This window comes from Anabrus simplex, chromosome 4 (assembly GCF_040414725.1).
Source record: "Anabrus simplex isolate iqAnaSimp1 chromosome 4, ASM4041472v1, whole genome shotgun sequence".
Classification (NCBI taxonomy): domain Eukaryota; kingdom Metazoa; phylum Arthropoda; class Insecta; order Orthoptera; family Tettigoniidae; genus Anabrus; species Anabrus simplex.
The window spans coordinates 75,603,248-75,628,824 of NC_090268.1; the positions used below are offsets into that span (position 1 = coordinate 75,603,248).

A 25,577-nucleotide genomic window follows, 5' to 3' on the forward strand; every position below is an offset into this window, starting at 1 on the left:
CCACCCAATGAATGGGAAGTACACCCGAAATAATGTTATTGGATTTACGTCCCACTAACTACATTTTTTACGGGTTTCGGAAACATCGAAATGCCGAAATTTAGTCCTGCAGTAGTTCCTTTACGTGCAAGTGAATCTACTGACACGGGACTGACGTGTTTGAGCACCTTCAAATAACACCGGACTGAGCCAGGATCGAATCTACCAACTTGAGATCAGAAGACCAGCGCCTCAGCCGTCTGAGTCACTCAGATCAAGTATACCCGAAATGATTATGTTAACCCAATGAAGACCCTAGTAATGTTAATATAATGTTGACATATGGCATAAAAACACTTGACACAATGATAGTAACCTTAGTAATGAAACGTTCAGACACTAAAGATATAATAGGTTTTTACCCATTAAAGAACATGAGTGCAAAAACTCTATTGATTAAACTTTGCTAATTAACCACATGGACGAGCTTCAGTTCGGCGCAGTCTGTTTGATGAAGGATAACCACAGCATGAATCGGAAGGTGTTGGTAGTGTAAAACCCTACGTTACAAACCCAGCTAATCCCGCTAAGTCACTATTTCTTTTGTGTAACAGTATACAGATTGCTCCATCTGTCACACTTTTAAGTGTTGTTATACTCCAAGATCCAGCCAAACATTTCCGCAGGCAAAGCACAGATTATTGTAAAATACACTTGTATCTAAGTTAAATCACTAGACATTTTTAAGCACATAGACACTGACGGAATAACACAATATCAATTATATTCTATCTAAATTAATATTTTTCGAGGAACACGAATAGTTTGGAAGTAAAGAACTGGCTTCCCTAACCTCAGACTTATTCTCAAAATGATGTATGCACGCTACATTTTTGCCATGGACATCAAAATAATCACGATGTATATTCCTAATTGATTTCTCTTCTAATGTTCTATTCCGTAGGAAACTTAAGAATAGTTGTATGAGAGGCGTTGCCATAGTTAGACAAAAAACTGGTCCACCTAGTGCACTCATGTTCATTAATGGGTAAAAACACGATCAAAACAGACACTTTATCACATTACTGCGTATAATTACAGATCCTATGTATCCACTGACTCATATAAATACACTCGCACACTTATATTCTACAAAGAAACTAACATTTATCGTCAACTTTCATAAAATTAAACCGACTACATACGATAACAACAAACCAAAACAAACCCGCATTTCCAACAATTCCGACTACTCGATTCGCCATCTTTGAACGATCGAGAGTAGCATTAAGGTCTGAGGATTGGAGTCGGTCTTGGCTGTAACCTAGACGAAACACCAGTCAAAGGCAGAGGAAACTTGTTTAAAACACTCTGCCATTTGTACCTACTGAATATAGGAGGCAATGTTCTGGCATCTGTAATAACGTGAGGAAGATGACGAAGACCACTGTTTGCCTGGTTACCACGTTGTCGGTTTTCTGTCGACGTTTTTCCGTCCACACTAATTCCAGATAGACCCCAGTCCAAACACATCCATGATAAAATTGATTTCTGAGCCCAGGTGTTCAGATACAATACCCAACAAAACGATACAATGAAACTTCCTGCTTGATTTCGAGTTAATTTAGAAACACGCGTTTTGAGGTGGATGGGAGACTGGTGTGGGCACATTACACTGCGCGGCATGAACGACGACTGCCCAGTTTAGCGAGTTTCTGCGCAGTTACCTCATTACTGTACTCCGCAGAAAGCCTGTCAGTTCACTTAACGTTTTGAGCTTGTGATGGCAAGGTAAGTACTCAATGTAAAATTTATAGGAAGTGAACCGTTGTTATTTCGCGACATTAACTGTAAATCCGTGTGTTAAATCATGGAAGATGAACAGCATAAGCGTAAGGTTCTGCACGAGCAAGCAAGGGAACCAGTGTTTAGTGTATATAAGTACTTTAAGCGAGAATCAGATGCTGGCAAACCGATTCACGACGTTGCCAAGTAACAGGTGAAGCGTGTGGTATTAACCTTAGAACTGCAGAGAGAATAATTCAGGAAAGTAAATGTTCCTTAGAGGGAAATGGTAGTGTACTATTACGGTCACCAGGTAAACATCACAACCGTGAAAGGACTGTGCCGAATTTAGATGGTTTTAAACAAGACGTTCTTGAGCGCAAATTATATGGCATGTACTATGCTGCACGTGAATTTCCAACGGCAAAGAAATTGGTGAAGGCTATGGAGGAAGACGAATCTGTGCGATTCAAGGGAAGTACTACGTCAATGCTACATATTTTAAAGGGTATAGGTTTCAGATACATGAAATGTACTGACGGAAGAAATTTCCTTATAGAACGTTCTGATTTCGCTGCTGCAGGGGCCGTATTCTTGAGGACAATGCATCCAATCAGGCAAGAAGGAAAGTCCCTAATTTATTTCTTAGATGAAACTTGGGTAAATCATAACCATACCAGAAGTTCTTGCTGGAAATCGAATGATAGCTTGGTGGGGGGTCTGAAAGTTCAGACTGGTATGGGCGATAGTTTAATAATTTGTCACGCTGGTTCTGTTGTTTCTGGATTCATTCCTCAAAGCAAATTAGTGTTTAGGTCCAAACATAACAGTAACATTGACTACCATAGTGAAATTAGTGCAGTGACGTTTACTGAGTGGTTCAAAGTACCGTACAGTTTTTACCCTATCTAGCTCCAGTGTCCGTAATCGTGATGGATAATGCTAGCTATCACTCAGTTATAAGGGATAAAGCGCCAACTACAAATAGTAAGAAGGCTGATATTGTAGCATGGCTATAGAGCGTTCCAACCTTAAATTGCAGTACAGTGTAGATGGATCGCGCTGTTGCGAAATCGACTCGTGAAGATCACGCTCGAGTGTGACTCAAACAGGGCGTCACAGTTCCACATTTTTCGTTTGTAATTTTGTAATTTTAAGTTCATTCATTCATAAATTAATATTTTTAGGATGGTAAAATAAATGCAACATACCTTAATCACTGGCGTTGCTCTCAGACATTGGACGTACACCTTCTATCATTTCTGCAAGGCCTGATTGTTCCCGCTTTGGATGAACCGGGTTCGCGAAGATGAACTTGAGGATGATCTGGACGATGAAGAAAGTCTCATTAAAAACTTTTCATCGTCGATATCGTCCTGTAATTCGCCTGCTTTCCACAAATCTCTTTCATTTTTCTTTACTTCGTTCACGTAATTTTCCCAATTGTCCACCGTAATGTTCTTATACGCAGCGGCTATTAAATTTTCCATATCATTTTTCTTGAATTATACGTTATGATACCGGATGTATTTTTTCACCAGGGACCACACCATCTCAAAAGGGTTTAACTCGCAGTGATAAGGCGGGAGACGTAGAATCTGTCGACCTGCCGCTTTTGCCATTCATCTATTCTCTGCTTATCACACAGAGCCCTATGCTGAGAAGCGATGTGCAACAATTCTCGCTTGAGCATCCCGTCCTCGATAGATATTTGTTTTTACGTAACCACTGTACGGTGTCATCTTTTCGCCAAGAAGCCACCGGCTAAGTTTCCAACTTACGGGAATGATAAGCGGCATTATCCAGCACGATCACTGCACCTTCGGGAGTGTTTGGCATCAGTTGTTCCGAAAACCAATTCTCATAAATTTCACCAGTCATTTCCTCGTGGGCATCCAACGAGGTTTTTATGCCATAAAAATGTTAGTTCAGCATTTGGAACAAAACCATGTTCATTACCCGCGTGGACTAAGGCGAATCCCGGTCCTCGGCTTTTCGGTGGCCTAAGTCTCGAACTCACCCCTTCAATGGTGGCCTGCCGTGCACTTTTCACTGTCGTCCTTCCATTCTTTTGTTACTGTCTGCCCAATATTTACCCACGATTCATCTGTGTAAATTAGAGCATTATTTTGTGCCCTCAAACGTTTTATCTTCCTGAGATATCTGTGTCTCCAATTAATAATTTCATCGGTTTCAATGAAAGCCGCTTTATTACCCCGTCTTAAATAACGGAAGCCTATATCATGTAAGAAGCGATACAACGTAGTTTTGGAAAATCGTGGCAAAGAATCTTCTCCATTTGCCCGACTCCAAATCACGTTCAGTGTCGGTGGTATGTTAGCAAATAAAAGAGAGTGAACCACCCACCGCACTCCACTTCGCACAATTACATCATATTTAATTTTCCTTGCATTTTTCTGCCGTCCTTTCCCCCCCTCTTTTTTGCGAGAGTTCGCAAAGGACCATGTGTGTGTTCCTTCCTTATAGCAAAGATTGTTCTTTCGGAACAACCTGTAGATTTAGCTGTTTCATTGACTGCGCTTCTCACATTCATAGTCTTTAAAATATAATCCAGGACACTCATTATAATATTGCGTTCTTTTTCCCTGAGTTTACCTACGGAACGTTTAATTTGATGATCCATTGTACATCCTTCTGCACTTTTTCTTCGAACTAAGAACCCCCCCCGCACAAGCACGAGCACGAACAGACTACACAAATACAATCCACTTGTCCTAAAGAACTATACATTTATCACTGATCATGTCCGGCTCCATGGCTAAATGGTTAGCGTGCTAGGCTTTGGTCCAGAGGGCCCCGGGTTCGATTCCCGGCCAGGTCGGGGATTTAACCTTCATTGCTTAATTCCAATGGCTCGGGGCTGGATGTGTGTGCTGTCTTCAGCATTAGAATTCATCACAGGTAGGGCCCCATTCTTATAGACGCGCAGGTCGCCTATGCGGCGTCAACTCGAAAGACCCGCACTCGGCCTCTTCGGAGGCCACACGCCATTAAATATTATCTATGTATCACTAATCTTTATTTAATCAATCTTATAATACTGATTAAATGAACACCACTACACATGGCTGTCAGTATATTTAAAAGCTCAGCCAGCCGAGTCACTCGTGAAATCTAAACAAACGAGACGTTCTCCCTGTCATAAATTACGAGATAACGAGATAAGGACTTGAGGTATGATTTAAACATAACTTTCATATCCGAAGACCGTATGCTTTGCTTTAACCACGTCATGATCCTTCTGCACTTTTTCTTCGAAATTAGATCCCCACGCACGAGTACGAACTCACGAACCACACAAACGAAATATACTTTCCCTCAAGAATTGTACATATGTCACCGGTATGTATTTAATCACTATTATACATACTACTGACGAAATGAGCACTGCACTGCATGCAACTGTCTGGAAATGTTAAAAGCGCATGTTTGGCAGATCACTGCCGTTACTTCAGCCAGCCAGACAGACAGCCAGCCGAGTCACGCGCGAAACCAAAATTCAAGGAGATATTCTTCCAGTCACAAATTAAGAACTAAACAAGATAAGAACTTCAGGATTGTTTTAAAAATATCTTCCATATCTGAAGACCATTTGTCTCCCTTTGACCCCCATGCAAATTCAATAGGAAAGACGCTGGACAGCGACTGACTTTTTCGTGCCTACACATAACATTCCCTGAACATGACTGAAAATAAACGAATATGATGCATTTTGTTATCATTTAAATTTAAAAATCAACTTATCTACATCGAGCTGAAATGTTTCTTTACCAACAGTGAAAAAGTTAGTAAAATAATGAATATAAAATAGGATTTCTGACATGATAAGTTCTATGCAATGAAGATTTTGCATTTGGCGAAACTTCCCATTATATTACCAATTTCACACTAAATTATTTTTTTATATTTTTTTGTTAACGGCATCAAATGCGCCTTGAAATTCTGTACATAACACGATATTCACCCATTTTAACCGATAACATTCTGATTTACGGATATTTGGCAGACCCGCTGCATTAGAGTAGGACACCGCTACCCGCAAAACATGGGAGAAGGAAAGAGACGGTATTGTCCCATTACTGCTGTACTGCATTTTAAGGTTGGAATGCTCTATATCCAGTATGTCAGTCCACACTCGGCTTCACAAACACGTGCGAAGGTGTTGCAACCAAGGCCCCACACCGCTGGCTGCGCAGAAGCGTGTGACTGGGGAAGACATGTCCATGCGCGTACCGCCATGTTGCGGGCGCTCCTCAGCTTGACGCAGAGATCGTATGGAATTCATGCTTTAACTTACATTTCGCACACATGAAAACATTCGCCTTATAAAATTAATGACAGCCTACACAGACTACCGTGTACACACGCAATAAATAAATATAATATCAAGACTGTGGTAATATTAAAAGACTTCTGTATATAAACTGAACAATCTACACAAATCCTTTGGATAACCTATAGGTGGCGCACAAAAAAAAAAAAAAAAAAAAAAAAAAAAAAAAACCTTTAGCAGACTGAATAAGAAGACTTAAAAATACACTACTACAAAAGTACACTAGCGGTACCTCGAAAATGATCATGTCAAGAAGGCCAGACTCAAAGGACGAGAATCATGTGACAATCTGTCTGTTGAGAAACCTAGGATCAACAATTATTTAGCTTTATTGAACATATGAAGACATGTTCAAAAAGCGGTCTACAACTTAAGTATGATTACATATCGTGAGATAAAAATTACCTGTCTCTCAGCAGACTGGAGAACACATAAATTTTTACAAACTCCTGTACCGATAACAATAATCTTCAATATCAACAAAAAAGGAAACCTGTGAAATAAAATCTTTCAATGAAAGGTACATAGCTTAAAATTCTTCTCAGATAAGTCATTGCAGCATTTTTTTTTTGCTAGTGGCTTTACGTCGCACCGGCACAGATAGGTCTTATGGCGACGATGGGATAGGAAAGGCCTAGAAGTTGGAAGGAAGCGGCCATGGCCTTAATTAAGGTGCAGCCCCAGCATTTGCCTGGTGTGAAAATGGGAAACCACGGAAAACCATCCTCTGGGCTGCCGACAGTGGGATTCGAACCCACTATCTCCCGGATGCAAGCTCACAGCCGCGCGCTCCTAACCGCACGGCCAAACAGCAACCTCCGGCCACTCAGCATACGTTATTAGGCCTACAATTGCGGAGCTATCTGACGGTGACATAACGGCCGAGAAGATTCGCTGTGGTGACCACATGACACCTCGTAATCTGCAGGCCTTCAAGCCGAGCAGCGGTCGCTTGGTAGGCCATGGCCTTTCGGGCCTGTTGTGCTATGGGGTTTGGTTTGATTTGGATATGAAATAAGGTAATTGGATGAGTAGAAGTTAAATTATCATGTTTGTGTGATTTGGATTTAGGTAAATGTTGCCTGACATTCGTTACACTAGTGCTAGTCTTCTATTGTGTATTTCTTAAAATGAAATTAATGTCTAGGGTTAGTTTGAGTTTCTCTGCGTAGTTTAGGCTTAAGTTTTATTTTTTACAATTTGCTTTACGTCGTACCGGCACAGATAGGTCTTATGGCGACGATGGGATAGGAAAAGCCTAGGAATGGGAAGGAAGAGCGCGTGGCCTTAATTAAAAGTACAGCCCCAGCATTTGCCTGGTGTGAAAATGGAAACCACGGAAAACCATCTTCAGGGCTGCCGACAGTGGGGCTCGAACCCACTATATCCCGGATGCAAGCTCAAAGCTGCGCAGTCCTAACCGCACGGCCAACTCGCCCAGTTAGGCCTAAGTAATAATGTTATCATTTAAGATGTAAAACCCTCCTCATAGTATTATCTTCTTAAATATTACTGCTTTTACAAACTCATTCTGAATTAACATTATCTGAGCACATAAAAATAGAAAGTGCATTCTAATTTTTCTCTAATATGAGCACCATGATTTACACCAGAAATAAAATAAAATGAAATTGAAAGTAAAGCACTTGCAAACAAAAAAGATTAATATCATAGTGAAAAGTTAATTTGATTAGCGTTTTCTAATGCAGACTAGGATTGACAAGATTGTAATGAGCTTTGTTTGGACTTTATATTGTCAGATTTTTCTGGAATAGCGTATTAACAATTGTATTCTTTTATTATAAAGCAAGTGGGAAAAATTAGAGAAATTAAGACATACGATACTAATAAATCATTTTTTAGATAATTGATAATTTGAAACAATACCTTACCCAAATATTAGAAGGTTTTATCAAGTTGTATCAATCATATCTTACGGATTCTAGGCCCAGGTTTATCAAATTTGTAATACCGCTACACAGTTTGTATGAAAAATATGTAGTCTTTTTCAGAACAGCTTTTTAGTTCTAAACAATTATCCCCGATGAATTGAAAAAAGGCAAACAAGAAAAATAATCCTAAATATTCTAAATTTCATGTCCATGCGTTCTCTGAATCAACCACCCTATAACCTGTTTAGTTCTCGATTATGGTAAATGAAAGTTATTTTTTAACAGTTCAATTTCTACTCACATGTGAACAGAAATACCAAATCCCTTCTGATAGCAGTCTGTACAAATGAAGGCTGCACACGAATTCATCCTCGTGAATATCTTTCCATTCCACAGGTAATGCCTAACTTTAAGCCTAATATAGCCGATCAATTTAACTAACGTAATGTATCAGCTCTCACATTCCGTGAAAATATTTGACAATAATTATCACTCCGTCACATATAATACCAAACCAGATCCACTAACAGGCATGATTCAAATCGAAAACATACAAGGGTCTGTAAACATTACCACGTGCTAGCCACGCATTCGAAGCTGAAGCGCCCGCAACATGGCGATGCGCGAAAGTGTTCAATATTCCGCTTAGCATCAGCGCGCTCTGTGAGTCTAGATAAGAAATATTAAAGTCATTGGTTGCAACTGGTTAAAATACATAAGTCGCGCGAAAAAGCTTACGAACTTGACGCTGTCGCTCGTGAACATGGCCATACGGTTGTGCGCTTGCCGCCGTATCATTGCCAGGACAATCCGATATAACTTGTTGTATGGTCACAGGTTAAGGGATTCGTGGCGGAAAGAAACACTACATTCAAAATTGCAGACAGGGAGAAATTAGTTCATGAAGCTATTGGAATTATTACGATAAAGTCTTGGACGGACTGTGTTCGGCATGCTGAAACCGTTCAAGAAGATGACCTCAAATAGGAGATTATTATAGACAACGTCTTGGAACCCGTAATCATCGGATGCAGATACGAGTGATTGAGGGGAGGACGCGGAATAATACATTTTAATAAGAAGTTGCGTACAGATGGGCATTACATTTTAGAGTAATAAAATAAGGAAATTGTTCCTTTACAGTATTCATTAAAATGGTATCGATCACATAGTTTGTTACATAACACACACACGCACTGCACAGGTGGGTCATGAAAACCAGGTCGTGCATAGTTTGTTATGGAAAACATGTATGACCAGTCTGTTCAGAGCATTCCTCAGTTCGTTGTTCGGTCCAGTCTAGCTTCAGTTAATCATTGCGTCCGTCCTGTAGAATTCTAAGTCAATTTCCGTTCGTTTTTTTTAGTCCGATTTGAAGTAGTTCCTGTTCTTGTCGTGTGTCTTCCATAAGGAAGGTTTTTCTGCCTGGCTCATAAGCAAGTCTTGAAGGTGCCATTTCGGAAATACCGGTACCTAAAATTCTTTTCAAGAATCTAGCCTTGACATTCTCAATAACTCTAAGGTCAGATAGAGTTAGATATTCCCAAATTAGCTCCAAACCGTATGTCAGGGCTGGTAGAACCTCTTTATAGGATAGCGTCATGGCTGTATTTAGAGACAGTTTAGTGGGTTCCTTCAGATCATACATATTTCTGATGGCTGCCAATGACCTTTCTCTTACATGAATTCTAAAAGAAGTGGAAGAGGGCTGGAACGTAATCCTCAAGTATTTGAATGAATTCACAACTTCCAGGACTGTTTCACTGCTTGTTATCCTGTCATTTGTCGCTATTCTCCCTCCTTTCCGGAAAACCATTTGGACTGTTTTCTTTCTATTGATTATGAGACTATTCATCCCGGCATACTCATCGAGCTTATCCTTTACAGCTTGTAGGTTGTCTCTGTTGCTTGATCCTATTGCTGTCATCTGCATACTGATACATCACAACCGATGTATTGTGACTGATATTTGTGATATATGCTAAGGCTATGTTGATATCGGGCTAAGGGGAGTCCCCTTGTAATACCCCGTTACTTTGTAGAATGGCTGTTGATGTTTTGCCATCTTGTATCGTGATCCTGTTGTAAGAAAGTATGTTATGTCTACGGTTAGTGGGTTGTCTGCTTCAAATGAGGTATTGTGGAGTTATAATCTCTGACAATGTATCGAGATACGAAAATCCATTAATTACAGAGTTTACAAAGTTATTGGTTTCACATTGCTTCTTCGTTCAAATATGCATTGGTGTAAATATAAATCCATAAAAAGTAGCCTATATGTTAAAAGTATCATGTATACTTGAGTTTTGTAGAAGAATATCCTCAACGGTTAAAATTTCCGAAGTAATCTTACGGGATGATTATATACAACTGAAACAATGCGAAACATAATCTAATATAAGGACTACTGGCAGCTATTGCTTTCTCTCACGTGTGGCAACGTTGTGGTTCGTATTATCCTTCTATTTCTGTCTCTGTCTGCGCCACCCGTCATCGTTCGTGCCGCGTAGTACAAGACATTGTATCATACAGTGAATCAATTCAACTGAATGAATTAATGTAATATTTTTGCATATTTTAAAATTAATTGTTAGTAGTATGTTATGAATAAGTTTGAAAATGATCAGTGTAGTATAGATCCCGTAGGGACGAACTTTCCCACCACTGCATTGTGTGTTGCATTTTGCGCTTGTAAATAGAAATCGCTACCTAATAAAAGATATAGGCCTATAACGCTGACATGCATACACTCTTCTCATCCAGAACAGCAATAAACAGATATATCAAGTGTGAAAACATGAGAAGAAAAATAAAATCTTTAATTACGGTAGGCCAACTAACCTGGTGAAAATTGTAAGAGCATTTTTGCTATAGCCTATCTGACACCATCGCTGTAAGTGCAAGTCCGATATTATTGTGATCGATCATTTGCACATTTACTAGCACCGTATGAATTCTGGCATTACTTTACATTATTGGCTGTCTTGTAACATATCCCCAGCTTCGTGGAAGTAGTACACCCAATCGGACGTTAACTCAATTTGATAATGACGTTCAGGAAACCGTCTTGGTTCCAGACGCTTGTTATAGATCGCATTTGTCCAGAATCAGTATATTGGGTCACCAGCGAAATAGATTCCAGGAAACTGCGAAGACGACGGCGAGGTATTATTATAACTGTATATTCTGATTAACCTCTGCCGTACGTAGCTCTGAATGAATGTTCACGAGAAATTGGGCTACTAATACTTATTCATGGCTACAGTATTCATAGACTTCTCATTTGCTGACCCGAATGGTGTGACAACTTGGATGATGGATCTGGTGAAAATTAATACCCGTTAACTATCGCAGAATTGATCAGGTCATGACTTAGGAAAACGTAGCAAAAGTAGGCGAATTGCGGTACGTAAGCTATAGTTAGTCCGTCGTACAGTCACTGGAAAAAATATTACAGTACAACAGACCTAACTCAGTGATAAACTACTGTATGTGTTCTCGAAATTAGTAGCGTGAGTAGGGGCCGTAAATTCATGAAATGGCTATAAGAAATAAAAAGTCTCGGGACTCCAGTATTATCGGAGTGGGAAATGAATATGCGTTGCCCCGGTCATGATGTACCGTACGTCCCGGTAAGGTGGTTGTGGTAGTAGTCCCAAATGGCGCGAAAACGAAAGCCTTCCTCTGCCGTACAAACCTGACATACGGTAACGTCTAGGTCGGAAGAGACCAAGATTTGACCAAGGGAGATCGCTCAGGAAAGATTCCAGAGAAGTTTGAATGAGAAATATAATAGATAACATAACAAGCACGGGAAGCAACGCTTGAATTAGACTGGGTCCTATTTTCACCATAGGCCTATATACTTACACCAGATGTGACAGGTAGTCTACCGAAAACAAAATAATAACACTTATTATAGAGAATAGGTACCGTATTCTATCATTTCCGTATGTCATTAAATTGTTGGGATTTGTCTTCAGTTTACAAGACAATGGGAAAACTTGCCGATAAAGGCTAACGTAAATGGTTTTTTAAAGAGAACGAATGTTTCGGTTGAAGAGTTCTCGGACGCCAAAAGATTGAACCGAACAATTAATAAATGCATATCAAATTCAAAGAGGCTGAAATCTTAGTCTGTACATGTATCAATGACGGATTCGAACATGGCCAGACTACACTAGTAAAGTCCGGCCATGATTCGAAGCTGGCACGCTCAGACTGGAAGGTTCGTGACATCTATGGAAAACCGCAGAGATATAAACTACATTGCTTCTTCTTTATTTTGTTTATTTGTAGTAATTTGTTTCAATTTTAATCTTATAGCGAATGGTTCATATACCGGTACCATACCAATCAATGATCTTTGTTAGAATATATATTCCCAGTAAAGTAGTCCTATATCCCGTAGGGACGAACTTTCCCACCACTGTATATAACTTTTGTGAAATTACAGAAAACTTTATAAGTGTAGCCTGTACACAAATATGTGACTATAATTTCTTTGTATACTATTTCTATATTTCTGTTACAGCCTACCGTAGGAGTAAACTGCTCTGGGAAAGTAGGTAATAAAGAATAACAAAATAATAGCTCTTATAAATACCTATTGGTACCATACTAAACTATTAACAGCCTGTTGTGGCTATTTCAAAAAAAAAAAAAAAAAAAAAAAAAACCAGTAGGCCTACTAGTACTAGAACACTTTGTTGGCACCTATCAAGTTTTACATTACGGTACCTACGGTATGCTATTTTCATTCTATCTCGGATCTACCGACTCGGTACCTATGCAGTTGTATTATTTATCTGTTTCTCCTGCAGAGCACATTTCCTGAAACATGCTCGAACATCTCTTCAAGTAACAATAAATATCAGATAAAAAATGGTACATTATTTTCGTTACCGGTACGTTAACTTTGTCTTTCATTTCTTTTTTTCGTGCGATTGTGTTATAGCGCTGCACTGTAGCAGTCTGTAGGAGTAGCACTGCGCAAGCACTCTCTCCTCGCATAGGTACTGGTGGTATAGGCTATCAAAGTATTCACCGTTCTTCCATGTCGGTTATCAACATTCTTGTATACCGTACTGAGCTACCCTACATAATCTTACCTTCCACTGGCCACATCTGTGATCACGCTGCTCATGGTAAAGGTGTGGTCTTTTCTCACTCTTGGACAACTATATTTTCTTCAAAATACCGGTAACAAATATAAACCGCGAACTACTGTGGAAAGAAGTCACAGAATATTCACACGTATGACAACGATACCTACATTCAATATCAACGACGCTGGTTTATGACGGGGGAAACTAATGTAGTTGCTAAGCAAATTGGAAACGGTATTATATTATTGATCAAACTGTAGCCTATGGTTGTTGAGCAATACAGCACGGTACAAGATCATTCACACGTTCGTAATAAATATCATGCATACCGTATCCCTTTAAGTGGCAATTTGTTATCATTACAGTTTTTATCGTCGTCTCGTTTATTTAAATTTAATAATGGCGTGTGCCCTCCGGAGAGGCCTGGTGCAGGTCTTTCGAGTTGACGCCGTATAAGGGACCTTACCTAGGAGGATTTATAATGCTGAAGACAACACATACACCCAGCCCCCGAGCTATCGGAATTAATGAATTAAGGTTAAAATCCCCAACCTGTTGGGAAACGAACCCGGGACCCCTTTGAAGGAAGCAATAAGATTTTGCATGGATTCTCTATTTCACTTTTTCAATCTGACTCTCCCTTGATAATCCCTTATTCTCTTCATAGCCTAACAATATTTAGGTACGGTACCGGAACTTAAATAATTTTATTTCCTTGCAGCATAAACTTTCTTGTTCCCTACTTCTAAGTGTCAGAACTCTTCAAGCTTTAATAATGGGACCTGTGACCTATCACCATTAGTTTACTGTATTATTTCTCATGATATAGAAAGTTTTATTGGTGCATTACATTCCATTAATTGCTCAATAATAATAATAATAATAATAATAATAATAATAATAATAATAATAATAATAATAATAATAATAATAATAATAATAATAATAATAATAATAATAATATTTTTATTATTATTATGAATCTGAAATCTATCCTCTCATATCTGAAACTAATCTGGTCCCCGTGCCAGCAAAATTAACCAATGATGGTTAAAATTCCTTACACTGCCGGGAATCGAATCCAGGACCTCTGTGACCAAAGGCCAGCACGCTAACCATTTAACCATGGAGCTGGACAGTCCTAAAGGAATTTGTCTTGGATAACAAAACCAGGGCAATTATTGAACAGACTCTACCTAACACAACCTCCAAAGTTCAGAGGAGAAATTTCAGATGCTTTCAAGATAAAGACAGGAGTTAGGCAGGGAGATGGGCTCTCCCCCCTGCTATTCAATTGCGTCTTGATAAAGTTAACCGTGAGTGGCGCAAAGAAATTAACAATGATGGGCTCAAAAATGGTGTGAATTTGGGTTACAAGAACATGAACCTTTCAATTGATTGATTGTTTAGCTTTTGCAGATGATCTAGCATTTTTTTGATTCTTTGATATGGCTACAAAGCAAATTAATCACTTCAAGACATAGGCAAAAAAAGCAGGCCTCGACATCTCTCTGTGGAAAATGCAATTCATAACTAACATCAAGCCAGCACCAAGAGAGCTCAAAGTGAACCAGGGAGCATTCAAACAGACAGATAAGTTTAAATATCTTGGCAAATCGATAGAACCAAACATCTCTGAAAAAGATTTCATGTCACGCATGAATAAAATGGAAATGGCTTATCTGTGGGAACAAAAAGTCCATATCCTTGAACACAAAACTCAGACATTGTACTGTAATAATTTTTTGCTACTTGCTTTACGTCACACCATAGGTCTTATGGCGACGAAGGGATAGGGAAGGCCTAGGAGTGGGAAGGAAGCGGCCATGGCCTTAACTAAAGTACAGCAAATGAGAATGCAACATTTTTCTTTAATATTAGAGACGTGATCCCTTCCAGACCATCTTATATGTCTATATGTGTTTTGAGATTAGACCTCTTCAACTTACCACTCAATCAGTTGACTATCATAACCTTCCTATGTGCCAAATGTTGGGGTCATTTATCTGCTAATCACATGCAAGTCTTCCTTTTAATCACACCTATAGAGCTAAAACTTGAATTATTTATATCCCAACGTAACATCATGCAATTGCCCAAATTTCTGAACAGCACAAATCTTCATGCTATAGTATTATTTTGTTTGAGTAGTGGAAGGTTGAAGTGTTATTAGGTTTATACTTTCAGCTGGCAGATGATATAAGATTTTAAATATTTCTACAAAAGTCATAAAATTAAATTAGTAACATCAGTTCAAGTTATATGACCAATTAAAAAGAATTGAAAACATTTTAAGATTCTTTGACTGATACTTCAGTCTATTTTTAATGTATTTTTTTCTGACACAGGCAGGTCTTATGGCAATGATGGGATAACACAGGGCTAGGATTAGGAAGGAAGCAACTGTGGTCTAAAAAGGTACAATCCCAGCATTTTTCTGGTGCAAAAATGGGGAAGCCATGAGAAACTATCTTCAGGGTTGCTTACAGTGGGATCTTACACCAAGGCCAATCCTGAAAAACATTACCTTGAATTCTCCATCAGATTACCGCCCTGTGTCCATTCTACCATCCCTCGCAAAAGCATTCAAACATTTGATTCATGCACAAATCACTGTATCCTGACCCAGAATTCCCTCCTTGACCCTTTTCAATCCGGCTTTAAAAAAGGACATAGTACCGTGACAGCATTACTGCGAGTTACGGATGATATCAGATATGCTATTTACCAATAACATATGACTGTAACAACACTACTAGACCTAAGCATTGCCTTTGACATAGTTAGCCCTATGTTAGTACTATTCAAATTCTGCAGTCTCAACTTAAATGGGACATCTCTTAAATGTTTTAGCACCGGGCGAGTTGGCCGTGCGCGTAGAGGCGCGCGGCTGTGCGCTTGCATCCGGGAGATAGTAGGTTCGAATCCCACTATCGGCAGCCCTGAAGATGGTTTTCCGTGGTTTCCCATTTTCACACCAGGCAAATGCTGGGGCTGTACCTTAATTAAGGCCACGGCCGCTTCCTTCCAACTCCTAGGCCTTTCCTATCCCATCGTCGCCATAAGACCTATCTGTGTCGGTGCGACGTAAAGCCCATAGCAAAAAAAAAAAAAAAAATGTTTTAGCTCTTACCTCACTGACCATCGGCAATGAGTATCTGTGGGAACAATGTACTCAGGATAGCATAAAAAGTCAATAGGTATCCTGTAGGGGTCAGTTTTGGGCCCACTTTTATTTGTTGTTAGTGTGAACAACACAGGGGATGTATTGAAATATAGCAAGTAGCACATCTATAGAGATGATTTTCAGAATCACTCATATTAACAAGACATAAGTGTAGCCACTGACAGAGTAAATTTTGACTTATGATGACTGAATGACTATGCCAAAAATAACAGCTTGTTAATATATATACTATAATATTTGATACCTAAAGAAACCTTAACCTGTTAAATGTAGATATGTAACCCCAATTATTTTAAATAATAATTTCATGCCCTGTTGTATGCCAGTAAGAAACTTAGGTCTCATGACTGAGATGCCAAATTGGACTGAACAAGTGACAAATACATGCCGTGAAGTTCTTGACTTGACTTAATTCCTTAAACTCCTGTTGAGGAGTATACGGCCGAGACAAGGTTTCGCCATCTGGTTCTGTGATGTGCCATGTGTTTCAGCTTTCCCCATGTATACCCAAGCTGCTCACTCTCTATCTCTGCTGATCTCCTCTATGTCATCTTAGGTCTTCCTCTCCTCCTCTGCCCCTGGGTAATCCACTCGAGAGCTTGCTTTGCTGTGCTGTCATCAGTATATGACCAATCCACTGCCACTTTCTTTTCTCAATCTGTTGTTCACAAATGTCTGCATCTTCCGTGTCAATGATTTGGTCACTTTCCATGTTTCACATACATAAAGCAGCATAGACTTAACATTGCTATTGAAGATCCGTAGTTTTGTTCTCATACTGAGTTCTTTAGACCTCCATATGGGACGGAGTGTTGAGGACGAACCCTTAGCTTTGTTCAAACGGCTGGTCACATATCCATCTGCCCTTCCATTCACTGTTACAATGCTTCCTAGATAGCAAAAGCTATTCACTCTTTCTATAACATGCCCATCCAATAACAACGGAGTGTTATTGCGATTTCTCAATTGCACATCCTTCACCTTCTTAATGTTAATCCGAAGTCCAACTTCCTGTGCCTCAAATTCCAGGCCTTTAAGCTTAATTTCCATATCTTTACAACTATGAGCAAGGTCATCAGCAAAGTCCAAATCTTCCAGTCGTTGAGTAAAATTCCACTGGATTCCCAATCATTGATTCATTGTGCTTCTCATGACAACATCGAGAATCATAAGGAGCAATATGGGTGAAAGTAGACATCAATTGGTTCTGTCAAATGTCCTTTTATGTTCCACCTGGCATGTACAGTATACTTATCATACATGCACTTAATCATACTGATGATCATCTTGGGAATGCCGAAGATCTTAGCTCTAAAATGCTGTTGAAGGCCTTCTCAAAGTCAATAAAGAGCAAATACAAAGATGACTGGTATTCCGCTGATTGCTATGCAATCATCTGTAAGGTATTGATCTGATTGGCATAGGAGTGGCCTTCTCGGAACACAGCCTGCTCTTTTCTCACCTTACTGTCCACATACACTTTGATCCTGTCGAGAATGACTTGTGAAAGAACCTTGCTGGGCACAGAGAGTAGTGTGATACCACGCCACTTGTCACAAACCGACAGGTCCCCTCTCTTTGGAAGTTTGATAAGCAGCCCTTTGTTCCATTCTTCTGGGAAAGTCTCTTTTTCCCAGATAGCAGATATCAGTGGATGCAGTAAATCTGCAGATACCTCTGGATTTGTTTTGAAAGCTTCAGGTATGACATTATCCAGTCCTGGAGCTTTGCCATTCTTTAGGTGTTTGATGGCTTTTACTATTTCTTGTTTTGTTGGTGGCTCACTGCTGAACCTTTGGTCTTCTGCTATCTCTTAATCCTCCTGCTCTGGTTCCTCAGTTTGTTCTGTAATCCAGTTCAGGACATCCGTAAAATACTCTCTCCATCTCTTCATCTGCTCTTACTCAGAAGTAGGAAGGTTGCCATCTTTATTCTTAATAGGCTCACTACCATCAAATTTCTTGTTGGCCAATTGTCTTGTGATGGTATAGACAGTTCTTACATCTCCTACTTGTGGTGCATGCTCTGCTTCTGTGGCTAGCTTATTAATAAACACCCTTTTATCCCTGAGAAAGCAACGCTTAACTGATGGATTGATGGCAGCGTATTCTTTGTGGGTCCTCTCTTTAAAGTTAAAAATTTCATTGTTCCGTATTGAAGAATATTACAGTTAAAATTGAAATAATTGATAAAGAGATTCAACCTATTCAATACAAAAGAATAAGAAATGTAGTGAATTACATTCCCATTTAATAATAAGTAGAAATGGTACCGGTTTCGACTCTAGTCCAGGTCATCATCAGCCGATTAAAACATGAAAAAACAATGCATAAGAAAAGGAAATGAAAGTCCGGATCAGTGGATCAGTGGAAGAGGCGATATAAAGATGAACGGGGGTAGACACTGTAAAACTCAGAAGAAGTAAAATGCAAGCTCACTCAAAAGAAAACTGCGCAATTCTCTGAGCGCACGTGAACTTGCATTTTACTTCTTCTGAGTTTTACAGTGTCTACCCCCGTTCATCTTTATATCACCTCTTCTACTGATCCGGACTGTACTTGATCTTTCATTTCCTTTTCCTATGCATTGTTTTTTCATGTTTTAATTGGCTGATGATGACCTGGACTAGGGTCGAAACCGGTACCATTTCTACTTATTATTAAATGGGAATGTAACTACATTTCTTATTCTTTTGTATTGAATAGGTTGAATCTCTTTATCAATTATTTCAATTTTAATGGTCCTCTCTTTAGCATCTCGTGTTTCAGCAGCATTTCTCTTGGTTTTAGGGATTCTTCTCTCTTCAGTTAAGTTCCAAGTGTCTTGTGAAACCCAGTCAGGTCTTCATCTTTTTTTACTCCAAGTGTCACCTCAGAGGTTGAGTTGAATGCTTCTTTAGCCTTAGTCCAAAGTCAATCAATATGCTTGATCTCTTCCTGCTCCAGTTTGCTCAGCTCTTCGTACCGATTTTGAAGTTCTACTGAGAAATCTTCTTTGATGGTAGTCTCCTTCAGTCTGCTGGTGTTATATTTCACTCTACCATACTGACCTGATCATCTCGCTGATGCTGTCTTAATGTGGTCACTACCAACGTCTGCTCCTCTCTTCTGTTTCTCACGAGTAGAGAGGTGCGCCAATTCCTTTTTATGGCAAAATGGTCAATCAGGTTTTCAGTTATGATCCGGAGAGACCCAGGTTGCCTTACGGCATTCTCTGTGAGGGAAAATTGTACCACCAATAACCAATCCAAACATACCACACAGATCGATGAATCATTCTCCATTATCATTTTGGGTTCCCATACCATGCCTTCCCATAATTTGCTCCAGGCATTGGTTAGCGCTTCAAACTTTTGCATTTTAGTCTCCCATTACCAAAACAATATCGCTTTTCCATATACTTAGTTAAGTTTCATGTACCTTACTATACAGTAAAAGCTATCTTTCTCCTCTTCTTCAGCCATCTCCTTCGGTACATAACATTGTACTAAGGTAACCACTCTTGCTCTAGATGCAAATCGTGCGGTGATTATCCATTCAGAAATAGGATGCCACTCTAATGAACTCTTCTTTGCTGTGCTACTCAGTAGTAGAGCTACCCCCTCAGCATGGTTGTCATCCTCTCTTCCTGAATACAACAGAGTACTTCCATTCATAATTTTTATTTCTCCAAAACCTGTCCATCTCGTCTCACTAAGAGCCAAAATTGTCAGTCGATACCATATCGATTCTCTTGACACTTCTTCGAGCTTCCCAGTCTGCCACATGATCTGAATGTTCCAAAATCCAAATTCGAGTGTCTTTTTCGTAGCAAATGTCACATCTTTTGAATCAGTCTGGCTATTTCTTGTTTCGGTTTCTTTGATGAGGTTTATTCGGGTCAGCATGAGTTATCAGCCTAAGCACCCTAGCCAGGTAGGGGGCTGCCCCCTTCCGCTTTCAGACGTGTGGTAATTTTCTGTTGGGGTTCTCTCCCTTAGTCTTTAGGGATCCCTCCCCTTCCGCACACGGCAGTGGTTGCTACTCCAACTTACCCCAGAAAACTGGGTTGCCTCTTCTGTCAGTTCCACCGTTCCAACAACTCTTCTCTCCAGCTTCACTGACATTGAGGACTTCATTAGAGTTCACCAGAGCCCCGTTAGCCGTCACTTTTCAGGGTTCTTGCAGGGCCTTCACAGCTACCGTGGTGGTGCCGGGGGTACACAAAGTCCCCACTGTACTTCGCCCCTGCAGGCTGTACCGGGCGGTACACCTCCACTCCGCTAATTTAAAATGTGCGCCAGTTGAAACTCCTCTGCTGGAGGAACTCTGAACTTTATCTACGCTATTAATTCTCTACTTTCTCAGAAGATGTCACCACGTGGAAAATTTTGAGTTTTTGAACTGTGTCATTTTTTATGTGGTTTTGTTTCACTTGAAGTAAGAAGTGTGAACTTTCTCTTCTAGAGGACACTACTGAAGATCAACAATAGTGCAACCTAGTGAGGAGTCAAAGAACTATTTTTTTGGAGAAAATTTAATTTCAAGAGTTTGTTCTTTGTTAAATTTCTTTCTGTCATTGTTTAAGTTGGCAATATTTACCCCTTTCTTCCCCTTGTTATGAATGTAACCAATCCCGAATTAATTTCTGACCAATCAGGGGTATCTTCCCCCAACTTGAATCTGTTGCGGGGTCCTATCCAATAAAAACGTTGAGGGAGGGTGTTTTCATTCCCCTAACGCCTAGAACCTTCCGCGAGAGGATATAAACTGCTGATTTTAGGGTCTCCGGGCCACTTCTGTTCCATCTTTCAGTGTATTAAGTACATAGCAGGAGGCGGGAAGCGCCTCTTTCTTCGGCAGCGGTCAACAATAAGGTAATGGCCGATTAATAAATTCATTCTTTTCTTGCTCAGCAGTTTAACTCTCGGGGCGGGTGCGAAGCGTTCTACCATGTAACCTTTTCCTAAAATGTAACTACTCTTTTCTTCTATTCTCTTGTAAAGCTACATACTGGGATAGAGAGTGCTAACCCTCTCGAGCTCCCACTCATATTGTTTTGAGGTGAACTTATTTTTCTCAACCTATTCTTCGATAACGTAAAACAAATTGTTCTTTTCTAAGTCACCTCTGTAGTATGGGATTAGCCCTTGCATCAGTGGCCTAAGAGCCAAAGTAGGTTTTAAAATCAAAGTGTATTAGGAGTGCAAGTTCGCCTCCTCTCAAATTGTTTTAGAGGTCATTTAATTAACCTGCTTTTCATTTAATAGACCTCAGTAGATTGGGTATTTTACCCCTGTGTTTATGTCCATTGAGGACAACTTGGAGGTGGAGTTTGGTGTGGCCTGGGAGAGGCTTAAATTAAAGAGCGAGTGGCTCTTTTGGAAACGGAGTGGTGTGCCTCGAGGAGGCTTTACTGTGTAATTTGGAGCAAGTGCTCCAGGGTTTGATTGGGGTCTTCTGCCCCTTTGTTAAAATTTGTATATCGGAAAGTTGGGCTAGTTGCTCAAGAATTGTGAACTCAGGGCTCGAAGCCCAAACTCTGTAACCCCTGTAATTGTACATTTCAAATCGTGTTTCGGCTACTAAGTACCTGTTCTTTGTTATTACTTAATATTGAAAAGAAAATATAACCTTGTTAAATTTTACATTAACTTTGATTCCGTAGTTTGAGACCCATTCACGCCCGCACCTTCTTACACCTCTACCTACCACCAAAACACGGTAACAAGTGGTAGCAGAGCGTGGTTGAATGGGTCTCAATTTAGCCCCTTTTGACGGCTACACATTGTTTTGATCCGAACTCTAACCATTTTCTCAGTTGCTGGAATTTTTTTTGACTTGTTCAAAATTGTTCTGTTATCATGCCAGGCCCTCGCGATGTTCTCCATCTTAATTATTTGCGCAAAGAGGAGTTGATCTATGAATTAACTATCAGAAATGTGCAATCTGGAGGCACGGTTGCAGTAGACACTAACAAGCTTAGAGAGTCCCTTGATTTGCCCATTTCCATCCCCAATTTGGGAGAGAAAGAAATTGATGACTCTCTTTCCACGATCGTCGAGAATATTACTGGGCTAGCTTCGGTAGTTAGTTTTTTTGATGAAAATGATCCGTCTCCTAATCAAATTAAGCGCGTGCAAGGCAGGCTATATCATTTTTCGAATAGGGTTAACGATCTGTTGTCTCTAAAACTGAATGACGTTCAGAGGAAGGAAGCTAGTACGCTCCTGGAAAATATTTCCGAATTATCTAGTAAGGTCACTCAATTGTTAACTGGGGAAGTTCCTCCCAAATCTGATCAACCCACCATAGTGAATGCAGGTAGTGAGGAAGCGCCTCCCAAGGGAGAAGTTAATAGGATAACCGTTGCTGCTCAAACTATCCCTGCCCCATTGGACAACGAATCTGAACGTCGTGCATCATTGAGTAACATCCGTTCTGAATTAACTTCCTTGCCACTTAAACCTTTACCCACTATGTCACCCGGATTCAGCAGCTTGCCTCATCCATTGGCAATGTTGCTCAGAGGTATATCCAAGTTTTCTGTTAATACCACCAGTGACGTAATTTCATTTTTAAGATTTCTAGTGGAATTTCAGGATCATGCCCTCGTGTTTTCTCTTTCTCCATGTCAAATTTTGCAAATCATCTATCCCTATGCAATTGGCATTCTCTCCGACAAAATAGTAAGAGCCATAGCTGAACAGTCATCCATCGAAGATTTTCATGCACATCTACTTGCAAATTTTATTCCTGCCCGCGCGAGGTCATCTCTGATTCAGAAATACTATTATCGAGTACAGAGGTTGGATGAAAACTTGGCTGATTTCATACAGGACATTAAGTTTTATACTAGGGTGTTTGCCCTTCATTTTCCTGAAGATCAAATTGTACAGGCTATTGTAGAGGGAATTTCACCTCCCTATAGGTCATATTTGTGTTTCGCGGCGTGCCCGCAAACTTTCTCTGAACTTGAAGCATTGGCCGTTTCAGCGGAAGGAGTTAGATACGCCGATTCTTTGCGTGTCGCGAAAGAACCCCCGCCTTCCTTTAGTAACACTTGGCCTCCACCTCGCCGACCAGTCAATCCCCGTAAATGTTATGCTTGCGGGTCGCCTGATCATCTGCGCAACAAGTGTCCACTGATCAAGTCAAGTGGGACGAGGAATGGAGCCGGGTCATCACAAGGCTGTTTTAAGTGTGGGGCCTTCTCACATATCGCCAAGAATTGCCCAAACTCGAATAGCACCCCCTCCTGCTCAACTTCTGGTGCAAATTCCACCTACGCCAATAACAAAAAGTGACTAGTGGCTTCGGCTGAGTCGACTAATCCATCTTCCCGAGACTCAGCCCCTGGTAAACAGGTTGTAAATTCAGAGGACGATCAGCCTTCAAATTCATCTTTTGAATGCCCTAAAGAATGTCTTAGGATTGCGGCGGATACCCCCGCACCTGTTCCTTTTCTTAAGATTGAGTTAAATAACGAGCCTATAACAGCTCTCTTAGATTCAGGCAGTGTTTGTTCGATTATTTCGGCTGAATGGTATTCTAAATTGAAAACGGTTTGTAAACTTCCTGACTATGTTTCTTCTCCTGTTCAATACGTTTCGGCTAATTCATCTCCATTAGAAATTCTAGGTTCCTTACTGGTCAAAATTCGTGTTTTTAAGTTTACATGGAAAGTTAAATTGTTTGTGGCCAAGCAATTGTCTTGCCCCATTATATTGGGAGCGGACTTTATTTCTCACACTGGTCTTGTGCTCGATCTCCAGTCTAGGTCGTGCACATTCAAATTTGCTTCTAATTGTAAAATCCCACTATTAAAGTGTAATTCTGTGTCATGTTCTTCTATTTCGCCTACCCAGGATGAGATGTTGTTAGACCTTAGACATCTACCTGAGGAGCAGGCTGATAGTATTCGCAAACTGTGTCAGTCGTTTCCCGAGGTGTTCTCTGATACTCTTGGTGTTACTGACCTTATTGAATACAAAATTGAGGTAACGGATTCGATTCCTGTCCGTTTTCCACCTTATAGGCTATCTCCTCCTAAAATGAAGGCTCTGAAAGAAATTATCGATCAGATGTTGAAGGATGGTATTATTAGGCCCTCTAAGTCGGCGTATTCATCGCCTATTTTTCTAGTCCCGAAACCCCAAGGAGGCTTCAGGCCTGTCATTGATTACAGGGCTCTCGATCGGAAGGTGGTGTTGCAATCTGTGCCCCTTCCTGACCTTCATTCTTGTTTTTCATGGTTTCGTAAGGCCAAGTTCTTCACCATCTTGGACTTGAATCAGGCCTATAATCAAATTCCCCTTGCCGAAGAGTCTAAACATCTTACAGCGTTTGCTACGGACTGGAATTTATACGAATACAACCGCGTGCCTTTCGGGCTCCCCACCGGAGCAGCTGTACTCACTAGGCTACTAGATAGGGTCTTCTCCGACATTAAATTTGAGTACTTATATCACTACTTGGATGATGTCGTCGTATTTTCAGAGACTTTTGAAGAACATCTAGATCATCTGCGAGAAGTTCTCGATCGCCTTCGTAAGGCTGGGTTAACGGTTAAGTTGTCCAAGGTTGCCTTTGCTAAGCCCTCTATGTCTTTCCTAGGGCATATTGTGTCACCTGATGGTGTAGCAGTCGATCATTCTAGAACACAGGCCATTCGTGATTTTAAACCTCCCAAGGACATTAAAGGTATCGCCAGGTTCATTGGTATGGTGAATTTCTTCAGGAAGTTTATTCCTAACTTCGCTAATAGAGCGGCGCCCTTAAACCTTCTTCGTAGGAAAGGCATCAAATTCGAGTGGGGACCCTCTCAACAAGCCGCTTTTGAAGACCTTAAATTAGCACTTTGTAATGCCCCTGTACTTGCTATGCCTGATTTCTCGAAGAAATTCATCGTCCAAACCGACGCATCGTCGTCAGCAGTAGCTGCAGTCCTTCTTCAAGAGACTGAACTAGGGAGGCGACCCATCGCCTATGCATCTAGGACCTTGTCGGCTCAAGAAGCCAAGTATTCCATCTATGAGCTCGAAGGTTTGGCAGTCTTATTCGCCTTAGAGAAGTTCCGTCTCTATCTGGAACATGTTAAATTCGACCTGGAGACCGATAATCAAGCCTTAAGCTGGGTCTTAGGTAGGCCGCGTCGTACTGGTCGTATAGCCCGTTGGGCCATCCGTATTTCTGCCTTCCAATTCGATGTCAGGCATATCAGAGGTACCGAAAATGTTGTTGCTGATGGACTCAGCCGTATGTTTTCAGACGACGTTGATAACCATGAACAGG

General features: G+C 40.4%; 1 protein-coding gene across 1 annotated transcript in view; it reads right to left on the reverse strand.

The window, feature by feature from the left end:
• Positions 1–25,577, reverse strand: part of LOC136872174 (uncharacterized) — a 77,832-nt gene that overhangs the window by 46,537 nt on the left and 5,718 nt on the right. The window contains exons 2-3 of the mRNA XM_068227355.1: positions 18,210–18,429; positions 17,768–18,089 (exon numbers count right to left, since the gene is read on the reverse strand). Of these exons, the coding sequence (XP_068083456.1) occupies positions 17,768–18,089; positions 18,210–18,429 (542 nt within the window). The remainder of the gene's footprint in view (positions 1–17,767; positions 18,090–18,209; positions 18,430–25,577) is intronic.